The sequence below is a fragment of the Gadus morhua genome, chromosome 1, assembly GCF_902167405.1.
Source record: "Gadus morhua chromosome 1, gadMor3.0, whole genome shotgun sequence".
Lineage (NCBI taxonomy): Eukaryota > Metazoa > Chordata > Actinopteri > Gadiformes > Gadidae > Gadus > Gadus morhua.
The window spans coordinates 15,901,626-15,916,509 of record NC_044048.1 but is presented as its reverse complement, the minus strand read 5'-3'; the positions used below and the strand labels follow the sequence as shown (position 1 = coordinate 15,916,509).

The window sequence follows — 14,884 nt, the reverse complement described above, 5'->3', positions numbered from 1 at the left end:
TTAAAAAGAAAGTTATTGATTGACAATTTATATTTAAAACAAGAAAAAAAAGATTCCTGGATAAATCAATGTGCGATAGAATAAGTATATTTGGTTAGCTGCATGCAGCATGCATTTCTACTAGGTTTTGTTTGTGTAGAAGCCATACTATTAGGTCTAATTAACGATCACAAGCTCTAAAGTCAATTCCTTTTACCTCATGTGATATAAAAGATGAGAAAAAAAGAAGAAAATAAGCAAATGTTTGAGATTTGTTTTTTTTAATTCAATGCAGCAATGGAATAAAGGGAACTAGGACATGTACAACTGTGGAGTTGTCATATTTCCCCAAGTGATTGTATGGCTTTTCAACTTTAAACTACTGCATAGCTCTGACATGAAAATGGATGAAATACCTTTCACCACAGTAAGTCTAGTCCGATAATAGGAGTAATTGCTAACAAGCGTTATCCTTATGTAAAATCTGAACCAACACAGACACGCCATCGATAATCAAATTCAAATGTTTGTCCAAAGACAGGTAGTCTGCGCGCTGCCTTTAGGAATGTCAATATATATATATTATCTTCTAAGTACATGCATGTTGGTCACATATAGGAATGGGCGAGGCAGCAATAGATAAAAGGGTAATCTGGGGTCTTAACAAGGGGAATGTAAGGCACTTCTTAAAAAAGAATAGTGAGCATTAAATGGAAGGTAACTGCAACAAAATATATATATGATGGTAGAAAACGTGAGGGTGACAAACAGGAATTCTCTTCAGCCGTTCATGACCGTGTTGACCAGTTCACCCGTTCATCACCATCCTGACCAGTTCTGAAGAGGGAGAGGGAGAGAGAGGTTAAAATCACATCTCCTCACACACGGTTGACGTCAAATACAGCATCTGGAGGGAGCTCGGTCCAACCCCCCCCCCCACACACACACACTTCTGGTTATCAGGGAGGAGGTGCTGCATAGAGAGAGTGAGAGATGCATAGGAGAGAGACAGAAACAGAAGGCGTGTTTCCATTCACATTTTCAAATTGAACTTTAAAAAAACATTCACAGTGACTAAAGAAGCAGTAAAGCCTGGAGGGTGCTCTGAGTGAAAACAGACACAGTAGCGTGCCTCAGGTCAGGTTGTTTTGCTCCTCACCTTCATAATTTATGCAGCCGTTTGCGTCCTCATGGCCGGCCAGTAGTGTCTCCACCTCGTCCTCCGTCATCTTCTCTCCTGAAGGGAGGAGACCGGTTCATGTCAGAGCGAGTGGAAACGATCTCTGCCTTGATCCCCCTCAACGGGACCAATTGGAAACCTGATCTGTATTCTGTTCCCCCGCAGTCAGGGTCTCAATGAACTGTCTTTTAACCATGCCCGGAGTGGAATAATCTAGCGGCCAAGCTAATGTTTTGATACGTCACCCTGGTAACTGTGGACCCTACCACCCGACTACATCAATACACCAGGAGCACAACACAATGCTGAGGGAATACAGATGGTCGGTACGTGTTTTGGAGGTTAAATATAATAAGAATTATGAAATGCAATTGGGAGTCAATATTCGATAAATAAATAAATAAAAATGGCTGAACATAAAGTGGGACAAGCAACATGATCAACATACATCATCAGCCGATATTATTATGCCCCTAATCCTTTTTAGAGGTACTCGGGTGGACTATGTGCTCTTCAAGATATTGACATGGATGAAGAGGTCCTTGTGTGGAAGAGGACCTAGAAGTTGACGTTACTTCAGGCAAATACCTTTAGTCGATCAACCCGAGAAATCGCAACTGCTTTGGTCCGGAAATGTGTCATTGTTAAATAAATTAGCAATATGAAATAAATGTAGCATATCATCAACAAAAACGTTGCAGAATGAAAGGGGAGAGGGCTCTAAAGGTCTCTAGAGGTAAAACAATAGTGAACAGCAGTGGCCTCTGCTGGTCTGCCGTGTCCTAGTAGGTTGCCAGGTTTGGAAGCATTGCACTACAAATTGAGCCTGGGAACCTGACAACCTGACAACTTGAAAGCTCACGTTTAATTTCCGCACACAGAACCTGTCTGAACGTAGCTCACCGCCTCCAGCCTATAATTTCAGCGTTCACTGAACAATGACAATGAGAAGACACGCCTACAAAGTTCCCCATTCAACGATTTAACTGGGTTTGTTGCTTGCCGAGGACTGCAAAGTTAAACAGATTTTTGCGAAGATATTCAATATTACAATTCAGATGAAAAAATAAAATAAAATAAAAGATATAATATATATATATATAAATTCTCTTCGCTTTTGGTGTAATCACAGATTTAGGGGTTAGTTGAAAGGAATGGACACCATCTTATCAAGAGTTTGAGTTAATTGAAAGTACTGGACAGCTCTCTTAACAATAGTTTGATGAATGAAACGTAGAGCGTACCTAGCGTTGTGAGGACGTGACGGAGCTCAGCTCCCATTACGGTGCCGTTGCCCTCCTTATCGAACACACGCAGGCCCTCCACAAAGTCCTCGAAGGAGCCCTGGTCCTTATTCTTAGCTATGGCCTGGAGCATGGGGAGGAACTGCTCAAAGTCCAGCATCTTGAGGCTCATCTCTGTAGGGCCAAAATGGGAGTCAGCCAGGAATTCCTTAATCATACATCATTACTTGAATAACCCAACAAGAGGGTAGTAAAATGACTTGAATACTGTCCAGAATAAAAATGAATACGACTTGAAAGTAATTGCAGTAATTCCATATATATATATAATAAAAACTAGCTAATAACTTGTAAGCTTTTAACACAGAAACCATTGAAGGTCCCAAAAGAGATTTAATCCAAGACAAGATGGTAGTCTATTAATGTGGGTCCAACTCACCGTCTGACTTAGGGTTCCCCAGGACTTTGAGGACCTCTGCGTTGACGGGGTTCTGCCCCAGCGCCCGCATGACATCCCCACACTGGCAGTAGCTGATCTTCCCATCGCCCGTCCGGTCAAACAGCAGGAAGGCCTCCTTGAACTCTGCACAGGGATCATACACAGACGACGCAAAAGTAGAGCATAGACACTTCTCAATAGGAAATGAGAGACATCTGTGCATAGGGTTTATCTTAGAAGAAAGGAGTTAAAAGGCTAAGACACAGGATGGGTTAAAAAGCACAACAAACAATTATCCACAAAAAGGTTGTTAATCAATTGACTGATTTGGACGGGCTTAATATTAAGGATGACTCCAGAGTTGCCGATATCAGTTGACTCCAATTATGGTAGCCTGCATTGTAGCCTGCCTGCATTGTAGCCTGCACCACAGCACCCATAGGTCAGGCCAGCAGGACCGACCGTTGTAGCCTGCACTGGAACTCCAATAGGAAAGTTAACATGAACTCTCGTTGTAGCCTGCACTAGAGCTCCAATAGGAAAGTTAACATAACCTCTCGTTGTAGCCTGCACTAGAGCTCCAATAGGAAAGTTAACATGACCTCTCGTTGTAGCCTGCACTAGAGCTCCAATAGGTAAGCTAACATGACCTCTCGTTGTAGCCTGCACTGGAGCTCCAATAGGAAAGTTAACTTGATCTCTTATTGCATCCTAGGCTAATGCTCCCATAGGTCAGGCAAACATGATCTCCCAGGTTCCATGGTCTATTATATTCTAGGTTAAACGACCTGTCAAGGAGAAAGAACACCCAGACAGAATACATTGTACACCTGATCCCCTCTGTGTACAAGAGGCATTCATGACCATAGACGGCCTTTTAGTTATTCAGATTAAAACACTTTCTAACTAACTATGATAGTAGTTTAAATACAACTTAAATTACAGCCATCCTTGCCTTGGTGCTTGCTTACAAACAAATAATTGTGTTACTCTTTATTTTGGGCTAAAAAGGGTATCTCAAACTAATTATTCAATCGATTATCCATTCAGGTGTTTAGGTCAACAGACGGCATTAAAATAGAAACTCAACATAAGTCAGTAGGATATATCAGCTGCAGAAACATTTTAAATAATAAAAAATTAACGCAAACAAAATGTGCAACTTATAGGATAGAACTAAAGCATAACTTTTTTAAATAACTTGCTGGGCAAGGATGCCCATTTAAGTTCAAGCCCTATGTTGAAGAGTCGAGGGCTATTCCTAACCCTGTTTGTGGAATTGTTCCGATTCTCAGGAATGTCCCTCTTCCCCTCTAGCCAGCTACTACCTTATTTGGTATTGTAGGAGTGGAGGAAAGTAGGAGGAGAGTGGCTGGATGCAGCCTAGTATGTCAATAGTGATTAAACAAACCAGAGAAGCAATATCATTCCACTACTGTACTCAACACCAAAAAAGGAAAAGCGCAGGGATGATCATCTAGGCAGATAACAAGCAAACTTTATGTTAAACTTCAGTACACTTAATTAAGAATGCATGCATTATAATATTAGAAAAGGTTAGGTTTACACTAGAGCTGGTTATATCTAAGCTTTTGTACTCTTTTTTTTCTCACGAAGGCTTGTACATATAAGCGAACACAATTTAATGCAATTCATATTACAACATGATCTACACACACACACACACACAATGCCAACTATACGTGAACATAAACTAGACGGACAAAATGCCTCGAGTCGTGTTTATACAGATGCAAACATGCAGACACACCCCTGATAAGGAAAACCATTATGCCCGTACCACGAACTTACCGTGGATCTGATCCAGGTTAAACTCAATCTGAAAAGAAGAAGTAATGTGAAGTGGAAAGGGTTGAGCAGCAGGAAAAGAAAAGAACAGAACCTCAGCTGTTCCTACAGGAGCGAAGAGCAGACCAGGACCAGGGTACGGAGATGAAGGATGGGACATGCAAGGAAAGCTTAGAGACAGGGTTAGGGTTACAGAGCCACAACTTAAGACTCACCAATGATTTGATCTTCCGAGAAGTCCGACTGTTCAAAAAGAAATGAAGCTCAGTGAAAATGAGCCTTTTGCCACACAACTCAAAAGTAATCCCAGTGATGGAGACAATCATTACTTACTACATTACTTGTTTGGTTTAGGCTATGTGTATTTGGCCTGATCACTACTTTAGCCACGTTGACGAAAGTAAACACAACTTGATAGTTTTCTTTAAAGAAGTACTCGCTAACACAGCTAACCAGGCTAACTTCATTATACTTCCGCTAGCAGTCAGTCTGCAACGCCAACAAACCACATCTTAACATTCATCATCTCAGATGTTGCAAAGATTATTAGTTGCTTTGAGGTCTGATCTTTAGTAGCATTATCAGGTGACGCATCTGCAAACAGTAGAGCACAAGAGAAACCCACCATGGCTGTGTCTGAGCTGTGTCCGGGACGTCGGCAAAGCGAAGAATGTGGGACAGCAGGAAAACATGCAGTGTAGTTCAGCCTGGTGACGCGTCATACTCTCGTCACTACGCAGCACGCAGCACGCAGCGCGTACCCCCCGCACACCTGGCACGCCTAGCTCTTCTCAGAGTAGTCCAGCCCCAGCAGCAGCATAGCTGGCACGCTATATGTGTGAACTGTATGGTAGACTAGTTGTTCTCAACTACTCTAGCCTCAGCATCCACATGTGCCATAAGTCTTTAAGTCACGACCCAAAAATAATTCATTTACCAATATTGAGGATTTTAGAATAAGGTTTGGCAAATGCTCTGCGACCCACTTAAAATGACCTCGCAATCCACTTATGGGTGAGTCGCGATGAACCAGTTGGGAATCACTGTTATAGACCGGTCTTGCTATAGGCTACATTCTTTAGGGGGAGTTTTAGTTAAATCATAGTTTTTATTGCCAACCTTGTTGTAATTGGCGGTACTTCACCAATACTTGAACATGTAGCCTACTTATTTGATCATTAGACTAAACAATTAGTATTTATGTATTTACTTTTAGTCTCAGAAGTGGTCAATTGTGGCATACCTAGCTCAACACAATTCTAAATGATTTAGGTAAGCAATTTTACCAGACCCATTTGCCGGAAAAACCTGCACAGGGTCAGACCATGCACCTTCATTGTGTTTGCAGCAGCATCGGCCTACATGAAAAAAGGTAATGATTACAGAAAAGCTAAAGCAAGTGTGCCGAGCCTAATGTGGGTCAAGAATACAGGCAGTTATGCTGCAATTTAAAACACATTGATGATAAGACAGAGAACCGAAGAAGAGAAGCATCTCCCTAAGGAGGCCACCTAATAACGAAGACACTTTTTATCATTGCTGCCCCACATTGGGATCTCTAGCTTTAGGGGCTAAACAATAATAGCTTACTTGAGTTCACCAGCAGAAATAAATGAACGGTCAAACTGCACGAGCTTGCTCCCACATAAAGTTCAATCAAAACCCTTCTCTCTCGATGTGGTCGGAACCAATCTCTATTTTTGTTGATACAAATGTATTCTTAGCAGCAGCATAACTGAGGTACAGACTACCGATTGCAGTGAGCATTTACAGTGGGGAAACATAGCGTCACAAATAGTATCCCGTAGGCCTGATTAAAGAGAATCGACCCACACTAAGTTGGTCCCAGACACCCACCTCCAAGGTGCTGGGGTCGAACGGGGAGTCGGACGGGCGCAGCATCCTAGGCCTCTGCTCCGGAGCGGCTCTGGGATGCTCGGGACTCACGGGGAGGCAGGGGAACGGGGGGCCGAGCCGCGGCTGGGTCCCAGGGGAAGGGCTCTTCTTTAGGGAGGGTTCTCTCTTCGGGGCCATGCTCTCTTCTGTCCCGGAACCCAGCGTCTGAGAAGGATACCGTCTGCTGTGGTGGGTGTCCCTGCTTGGACCAGATGCTGGCTGACTGGCTGGCAGCCTGGTGGTCGGGCTGGACGGCTGGCGGTGGTGGTGGTCGTGGGCTGGATGGCTGGTGGTATAGGAGTGTGCTGGCTGGCTGGTGGCGGTAGTTTGCTGGTTGAGGAGGGAGAGCAGCAGATCTGCCGAGGTTATGAGAAAAAGTGTGTCAGATGTTCATATCATGTGGTGGGGAGGGAGGGGTGGGCCCAGAGAGAGCGTGAGAAGGGTGGGAGGTAGGGGAGAGAGAGAGAGAGAGAGAGAGAGAGAGAGAGAGAGAGAGAGAGAGAGAGAGAGAGAGAGAGAGAGAGAGAGAGAGAGAGAGAGAGAGAGAGAGAGAGAGAGAGAGAGAGAGAGAGAGAGAGAGAGAGAGAGAGAGAGAGAGAGAGAGCAAAAAAGCGAGGTGTGCATGGATTTGTGTCTTTTGATTGTGTGTGTGTGTGTGTGTGTATTTTTGCGTGTGATGCCCTAGGGTGGTCGAAAATGCTTGGAGGCCAAATGCATAGATAGAAAATACAGAAGAGCATCGACTTGAAATAAGGAGTGGGCAGAGAGTGCATGTAAGCAGCGTTATATATAGGCTCCAGTGAGAATCATGAATTATTTTATTTTAGGTCATGGAGGCGTATGTGGGCGAGTTAGAGAAAGAGAAGTGTGTGAATGTGTATGTGCTACTCAGCTCCTTGAATCAGCCCCAGCTGACATGTCATGTTACCCTCCTGGCCATTACACTACCATACAGCCTGTCTCATCCCCTGCTGGCCATTGATCTAATAATGGACGGTTCTGTTTTGGTGAGTCTCTGTGTTTTCCTGCCCTGTGGGCTTATTTATACTCTCCACGTAGAGCCAGTAGAAAGACAATGGTTCATTTGGGTTACAGCTTGTTGTTTTCCTTTTGAATTATTCCTGAAAAAATAAGCCACAAAATAAATGATACTCTGCTACTTCGGTGGGGATGCATCAATGTCAGGGGAGGAGACAAGCTGTATGTGTTGGTAGTATAACTTTTGAGACAGTATTGTCAGCTGGGGCTGGTACACGGATAGACAAGCCAAAGCTTAAATGATCTGCATATCGATTCTGTTCTAAGAGGAAGTGTGCATTCAGATTTCACTTTAAATTAAAGAATCCACAAGCAATAATAAACTGAGATAAATGTAGTTTCAATTTAAATTGACCAGACATAGGCCTACATTATGAGTAACAAAGTAAAACCTTTAATTTTTTTTTTTTACAAATTAATAAATAAATAAGTAATTAAAAAATAATGAATTGATAATTAAATAAATTAAGAATATAAGAGTTTTAAAGCCCCTGAATTATTTACATTTAATAATGTATGATGTTTAATAGTGTTGGGACATTCTAGATGGGGAGAATAATTCTAACAATCACCACAAGAGGGCAATGTTATACAATCTGAAAAAACACAATTTATGGGCAGCGACCACGTATAGACTATTGGCCAACTTGTGGTTGATTGTTTCTATTTGAGTGTTTTTTTTCTTCGTCTGATGATCTATTTAAATAGCCGTTAACCGTTCAAACAATGTGTAGGCCTAACCCGGTAAATCCTAAAAATATATGAATACACCATACAATATGTTTAGCTGTTACAAATTATTCAGCTAAACTGCAGCTACAGGTCTAAAGCTATTCGGAAATGGATAATACGTATATGCATATTAATTATAACCTATTCCAACTTTTACATTTTAAGTTTCGGGAGCTTTGACAAAGTCCTACACGTGACTCAATCGTTTGACATCATTAAACAACTTAAAATAGGCCTAATTTGGAAAGATCAAAATGCCCATATTTGGTTCACGTTAGGAGGATTTATCCTATCTAAACTATTAAGCTCAGTTTAATCACGATTTTTTTAGGCTATAGATTTACTGGTTACTTTGACTACTAATCGATGCTCTATCTTCCCCTCAATGGATTTCAGGCACAATCCATCGCGCGCTCAATGGGCCTTGAAATCACCGTTTATGTGTCGCGAGCGTAAGAACAATAGCAACACGAGACCCTCGCTGCGAGACCAACGGCACTTCTGGCGCTTTGACAGCAGATCGGAGATATCGAACAGAAGACAGAGATTTCTGTCTCTAAAGATGTGTTAGGAGATTTATCAATCGTTTTTGTTTTTTTGTAATGTCTTCATGGTTCATATTCTGATTAATTGTTCCCCCCTCCTCCCCCACCTCCAGCGAGGTCAGCTGATCAGCCTGCCGCCCTGACGGCATAACTTAATTAATAACTTAAAGGCACCCAGTGCAACTTTATGTAAACATTCAATGAAAAATAAACATTCAATTTCTAGTCTTTTTTACATTCAAGGAGCAAAGATGAGACGTCGCTGTGTGGTGAGAACTGATAGAAAATCGTAAACAACAACAATCGCCGGTGGGGAGAAGCCATTTTTCCATTGACTGGAAGCCTGCTTAATTTATTGTAGGTTACAAAAAATAAAGAAAATGGCGGCATTGTTATTTTTATCGATTTTCTATCAGTTCTCACCACACAACGACATCTCATCTTTGCTGCTTGAATGTCGGTATGTAATGGTATGGAGTTATTGAAACTTACTACGTGTAAAAAAGACTAGAAATTGAATGTTTATTTTTAAGCCTCGAAAGTTGCACTGGGTGCCTCTAAGAACTGAATAGGCCTACCTTATAGGGTTCCAGACAAGTTTAGATGATTCGGATGCGTTTCCTGCGCTTCTCCAATGAACATCATCGGCTTATGTTTTGCAAAAAACAAAATTATGTGAGAATATATATATTTTTTTATCTGTATTATTTCCATTGGCCGCTGTTGATTCTTGATCTTTCTAAAATCAAATTAAAAAAATGTGGTGTCTTAATTTGACAATTTATTATCATAATTTCTTACATTTTAGATTTAGCAGGGACTGTTGTGAGAACAAATTCAATTACTACACGTTAAAGGAAACGTTTCAACAGATCCTGTACGGGGCCCCAACTCACTAATGAAATTATGGCACTTCTCCCAACTAATACCATTGAAAACCCCCCGCCACGGCAAATCTCCAAACCACCTGATTTATTTTTAATGATATTACACCCCTCGGTTGGCTGTGTCATGGTAATAATCGAGACCGCTCCAGCTGCCTCCAGATCACATTAGCTGGGCTTAATACTGACAGTGCTGGGCTCACCAAACAATAAGACAGGGATAGAGAGCTTAGGGGGCTGCCTGTCCAATAGGCATTCTGCAGGGGGCAGAGCACGCAGGCCAGGATGCTCCAGTTCTCTCTGGCACCATCACCTGGTGACTTCTTCTTCTTCTTCTTCTTCTTCTTCTTCTTCTTCTTCTTCTTCTTCTTCTTCTTCTTCTTCTTCTTCTTCTTCTTCTTCTTCTTCTTCTTCTTCTTCTTCTTCTTCTTCTTCTTCTTCTTCTTCTTCTTCTTCTTCTTCTTCTTCTTCTTCTTCTTCTTCTTCTTCTTCTTCTTCTTCTTCTTCTTCTTCTTCTTCTTCTTCTTCTTCTTCTTCATCATCTGTCCTGCGGTGACCTGGTTCATTCTCTATCAGTACCAGAACTATTTCAGCGTGGGATAAGATATAAATAACAATCAGACCTCGGATAACATCCATAAAGCCTTTCATCTCTCTTAAAGAATACATTTTGTCAAATATACTCATAATTGGTATAACATTGTTTCAAATCACATAGGCCTACAAACTTAAACAGTTAAATAAATAAAATGTACAGCAGTTGAATTCGATATATAAAAAAAAAAGTGTTTTTGTCGGTTGGAGTAATTTGGGCTGTGGGCTTGTTTAGTTGCTGTATTTGCATAATGGTCACAGTGGGAATCAGACAAGGCCACTTGTGGGACACTGCACCTGATCACATAGGCACCATGGCTCTCTGCCAGTCACACCTACTGCCTTTATTCCCCCAATTAAAACGCAGAAACATAACACCTGGATTGATCCTTGTGTTTGTCAGGTTTCAAGGCAACAACAACAGCTTTTGATATCTGCTGCATACTGAACATTGAAGCATATATACACAAATGTAGAAAGAAAATGGGAGCTGAGAGAGGGATTTTGTACAGGGGGGCCCTTACAGATTACCGCTAGTGATTAGTGCTTGGGTGTAATCCCTTCAGCCTGTCTGTCTCTCCCGCTCTCTCCAGAACACCCCTGGGATACGCCCGTCTCCCAGAGGACCGCCAGCGTGGCAGATGGATCCACCTCCCCCCTCTACTCCCCCTTCTAACTGCAGCCCCCCCCCACACCCATCTACCCCAAAATAAAGAACATTGTAGATGCCCTGGGATGGAGCTCGTAAAGTATCCTGAATACGAAACCGCAGGCCCCATTGTTGGATGGCTCAAACCCCACTTAGAGAGTAACACCCCGAGGCAAGAGACAGTATGAGCCCCGGAGAAAGGGTTAGGGTTAGGGTTAGGGTGAGGGTAAGGGTAAGGATTTACACTGTATATGGGTGGGTGTTGATTAGACATAATGGGAAGCCAAGCTGCAAGATGTGATCAAAACTTTGTTTGTGGAAAAGTTGTAAACAGGATTCATTGTAAACTCCTGATAGATTATGATATTGGGCAACCAAGCATTTGCCAGACCCGTTATTCAAGTGATGTACACTAAGCTTAACCCTTAACCTTTACGTTAAAATGCTCTGCATTAGTGATACCCACAAATCAGTATTTAGTAAAGCTGTTATGTTTATAGGGAACATTGCATTTAAAACATGCACGTATCTTTGAATGTACAGCCGTCTTGTCATGCTTGTTAGGGTAATTGTTGAGTATGTGCTGCAGGCGGCCGGGTGTTGAATCCTTATAATTATGCACTTGGCTCCATGTATAATATGGCTTTGATTTACACATCTAGACAGACTCTCAATTTCTAAATCCTCAGCTTTAAACTCTGAACTCTTAAATGTATATAATATTATCAGTAGTCCATTATTATTACACAATACACAATTACAATTACAAGTGATTTATCCTAAATTGATTGATTTAAGATTTAAGTTGAGGTAAAGGTGTGCCTTGTTTATTTGTGAGTGTTTGTTTTGGTTTATGGTATATCTCTGAGTACATCTGGCTGTGGCAGTTGTGTGTGTGTGTTTGTGTGTGTGTGTGTGTGTGTGTGTGTGTGTGTGTGTGTGTTTGTGTGTGTGTGTGTGTTTGTGCGTGCATGCGTGAGAGAGACAGCATGTGTGCTTGTGTAGCTTTGTATATGTGCTAATCTATGTGTTTGACTGTGAATATGTATGTGTGTGTGTGTGTGTGTGTGTGTGTGTGTGTGTGTGTGTGTGTGTGTGTGTGTGTGTGTGTGTGTGTGTGTGTGTGTGTGTGTGTGTGTGTGTGTGTGTGTGTGTGTGTGTGTGTGTATGGTTGTGTATGTGTGAATGTGTGAGTGAGGTAAAGTCAGGCCACTAATGTTCCCATGTGAGCTGCCGAATCAGAGGGGCCATTGGTCCCTCAGGAAGGACTGTTAAGTTACCATATTCAGCCTAATAGTCAGCCTCATAGTCAGCCTCATAGTCAGCCTCATAGTCAGCCTCATAGTCAGCCTCATAGTCAGCCTCATAGTCAGCCTCATAGACACGTCACATACACACGTCACATACACATACATACACACACACACACACACACACACACACACACACACACACACACACACACACACACACACACACACACACACACACACACACACACACACACACACACACACACACACACACACACAAGTTCCCAAAGTGTATGAATACAGAAGGCCACAGATCTTCTGTCACACACAGCTCCATCTTTGCTGCGATCCGCTCAGCTTTCAGAAGCGGTCCAGGGGAGCATGTGTGTGGAGCTTTAATGCCCATTGTGTTTGTGAGTCTCGGTGCGCGAGTGTGTCTGCTGCGTCTGTGTTTTAGCGGGCGAGGGAAAATCTGCAGAAAGAGACAGAAACAAGGACCCATCTGTCAGCACTGCTCACCATCTCCCCCAAGTCCTTTCTCCCTCCCGTCCCCAGGGACCTGCAACCAAAGACAACTCACTTGTGGCAGTGTGATTCCTTTTTTTTGGGGGGTAAAAAAGACATTTGGAGGGACGGGGGCTGTGGGGGGGAGGGAAGAGTTTAAGGGAGAGGCAGGGGCTAGTGGGGGAAAGGGGAGAGTTTGGGGTAGAGGGAGAAGGGGGGGGGGGGGGGGGATTTGGGTGGCGATAACAACAGCTCTTAAAAAGATAACAAGAGAGATACGACTGATTCTCATTGTACTGGTACTCGTTGTACTGGTACTTATTGTACTGGTAGACATTGCACTGGTATTGCACTGGTACTCATTGTACTGGGAGTCATTGAACTGGTTCTCGAGGTAGAGTTCTTGTTGTAGCAGAACTCAATGTATTGTTTCTCATTGTACTGGTAGTGATTGAACTGGTTCTCGTTGTACTGTTACTAATTTTGGAGAACATTTTGTGTCATGCATTTATCATGACAATGTTGTAGAGAACTGGCGTATAGTTTAAAATATCATACAAAAAATCCTTTCTAACTATAAGAAATATGCATAAAACCCATTGATTCTAACGCTCATCTCATCGTCATCCGCTTATCCGGGGTCGGGTCGCGGGGGGAGCAGCTCAAGCAGGGGGCCCCAGGTTTCTAACACTATGAAATGGAATCAAATGTATTTAGTGTTTGTAAAGACAGATAAAACGCGTAACGGTACACAATCTAGAGCAAACCACGCACACGTCTTCACTCGGACCTCAGGTGGAGCTTCATGTTATTGTTGACAACATTAATTCTCGGTTACTGGAGTATTGAGTTACTGGGTTACTGGGTTACTGGTGTACTGGGTGACTGGGATACTGAGTTACTGAGTTCATAGTAACATACAGGGTTACTGAGATACTGAGTTCATGGTAACATACAGGGTTACTGAGATACTGAGTTCATAACATACAGGGTTACTGAGTTACTGAGTTGCATAGTAACATAGAGGGTTACTGAGATACTGAGTTAATAACATACAGGGTGACTGAGTTGCTGAGTTGCATAGTAACATACAGGGTTACTCCGTTACATAGTAACATACAGGGTTACTGAGATACTGAGTTCATAACATACAGGATGACTGAGTTACTGAGTTGCATAGTAATATACAGGGTTACTCCGTTACATAGTAACATACAGGGTTACTGAGTTACTGAGTTGTATAGTAACATACAGGGTTACTCCGTTACATAGTAACATACAGGGTTACTGAGGTACTGAGTTGCATAGTAACATAAAGGGTTACTTAGTTACTGAGTTACTGAGTTACATAGTAACATACAGGGTTACTGAGTTACTGAGTTCATGGTAACATACAGGGTTACTGAGTTACATAGTAATATACAGGGTTACTTAGTTACAGAGTTTATGGGTTACATACTAGGTTACTTAGTTACTGAGTCACAGAGCTAATAAGTTCCAGGGTTACTGAGTTGGGGCAGTACGGAATTAATGGGTTATTGAGTTACAGAGTTACAGAGTTATTGAATTATTGAGTTCCTCTTTTGGTGTGTGTGTATGGAGCTTTAGGGACACAGACACATTATGGTTGTTGCACTCAGACACACATAGACGCGCACAAACACACGCGCACACACACACGCACACACACACACACACACACACACACACACACACACACACACACACACACACACACACACACACACACACACACACACACACACACACACACACACACTTATAGACACGAGACTCCAGTGTGTTGATGGTAAGCAGCGATAGTAGCAAACGGGCCGTTAGTAATCCGGATAATGCGCTGTTTCAGCACGAGACATGATCTTGTTCAGGCTATTGACGCGCGTGAGCATCGAAGCAACAGATGCCCCCCCCCCCCCCCCCCCCCCCCCCCCCCCCCCACACACACACACACACACACACACACACACACACACACACACACACACACACACACACACACACACACACACACACACACACACACACACACACACTGCCACCCCCAGTTTCTGCTTCCTATACGAAGCCATCTGTTTAGGATCGTTAAATAATTCGTTGACGCAATGGCGCTGATTGGA

At 42.7% G+C, this 14,884-nt stretch overlaps 1 protein-coding gene across 2 annotated transcripts; it reads right to left on the bottom strand.

Annotated features, from left to right (window-relative positions):
• Window positions 1-241: 241 nt before the first annotated feature.
• On the bottom strand, window positions 242-6,700 carry zgc:153867 (myosin light polypeptide 6). Of its 2 annotated transcripts, none has more exons than XM_030357397.1 (6): window positions 6,509-6,700; window positions 4,655-4,682; window positions 2,843-2,986; window positions 2,404-2,577; window positions 1,139-1,216; window positions 242-816 (listed from the first exon to the last, which is right to left on the bottom strand). In XM_030357397.1, exons 1-6 carry the CDS (start codon window positions 6,683-6,685, stop codon window positions 788-790), a joined length of 630 nt encoding a protein of 209 aa, XP_030213257.1. In that variant the 5' UTR covers window positions 6,686-6,700; the 3' UTR covers window positions 242-787. The 2 variants fall into 2 exon arrangements, with proteins under 2 accessions (XP_030213257.1, XP_030213258.1); XM_030357398.1 differs by lacking the exons at window positions 4,655-4,682; window positions 6,509-6,700 and adding exons at window positions 4,867-4,894; window positions 5,277-5,384.
• Between the last annotated feature and the right edge of the window lie 8,184 nt (window positions 6,701-14,884).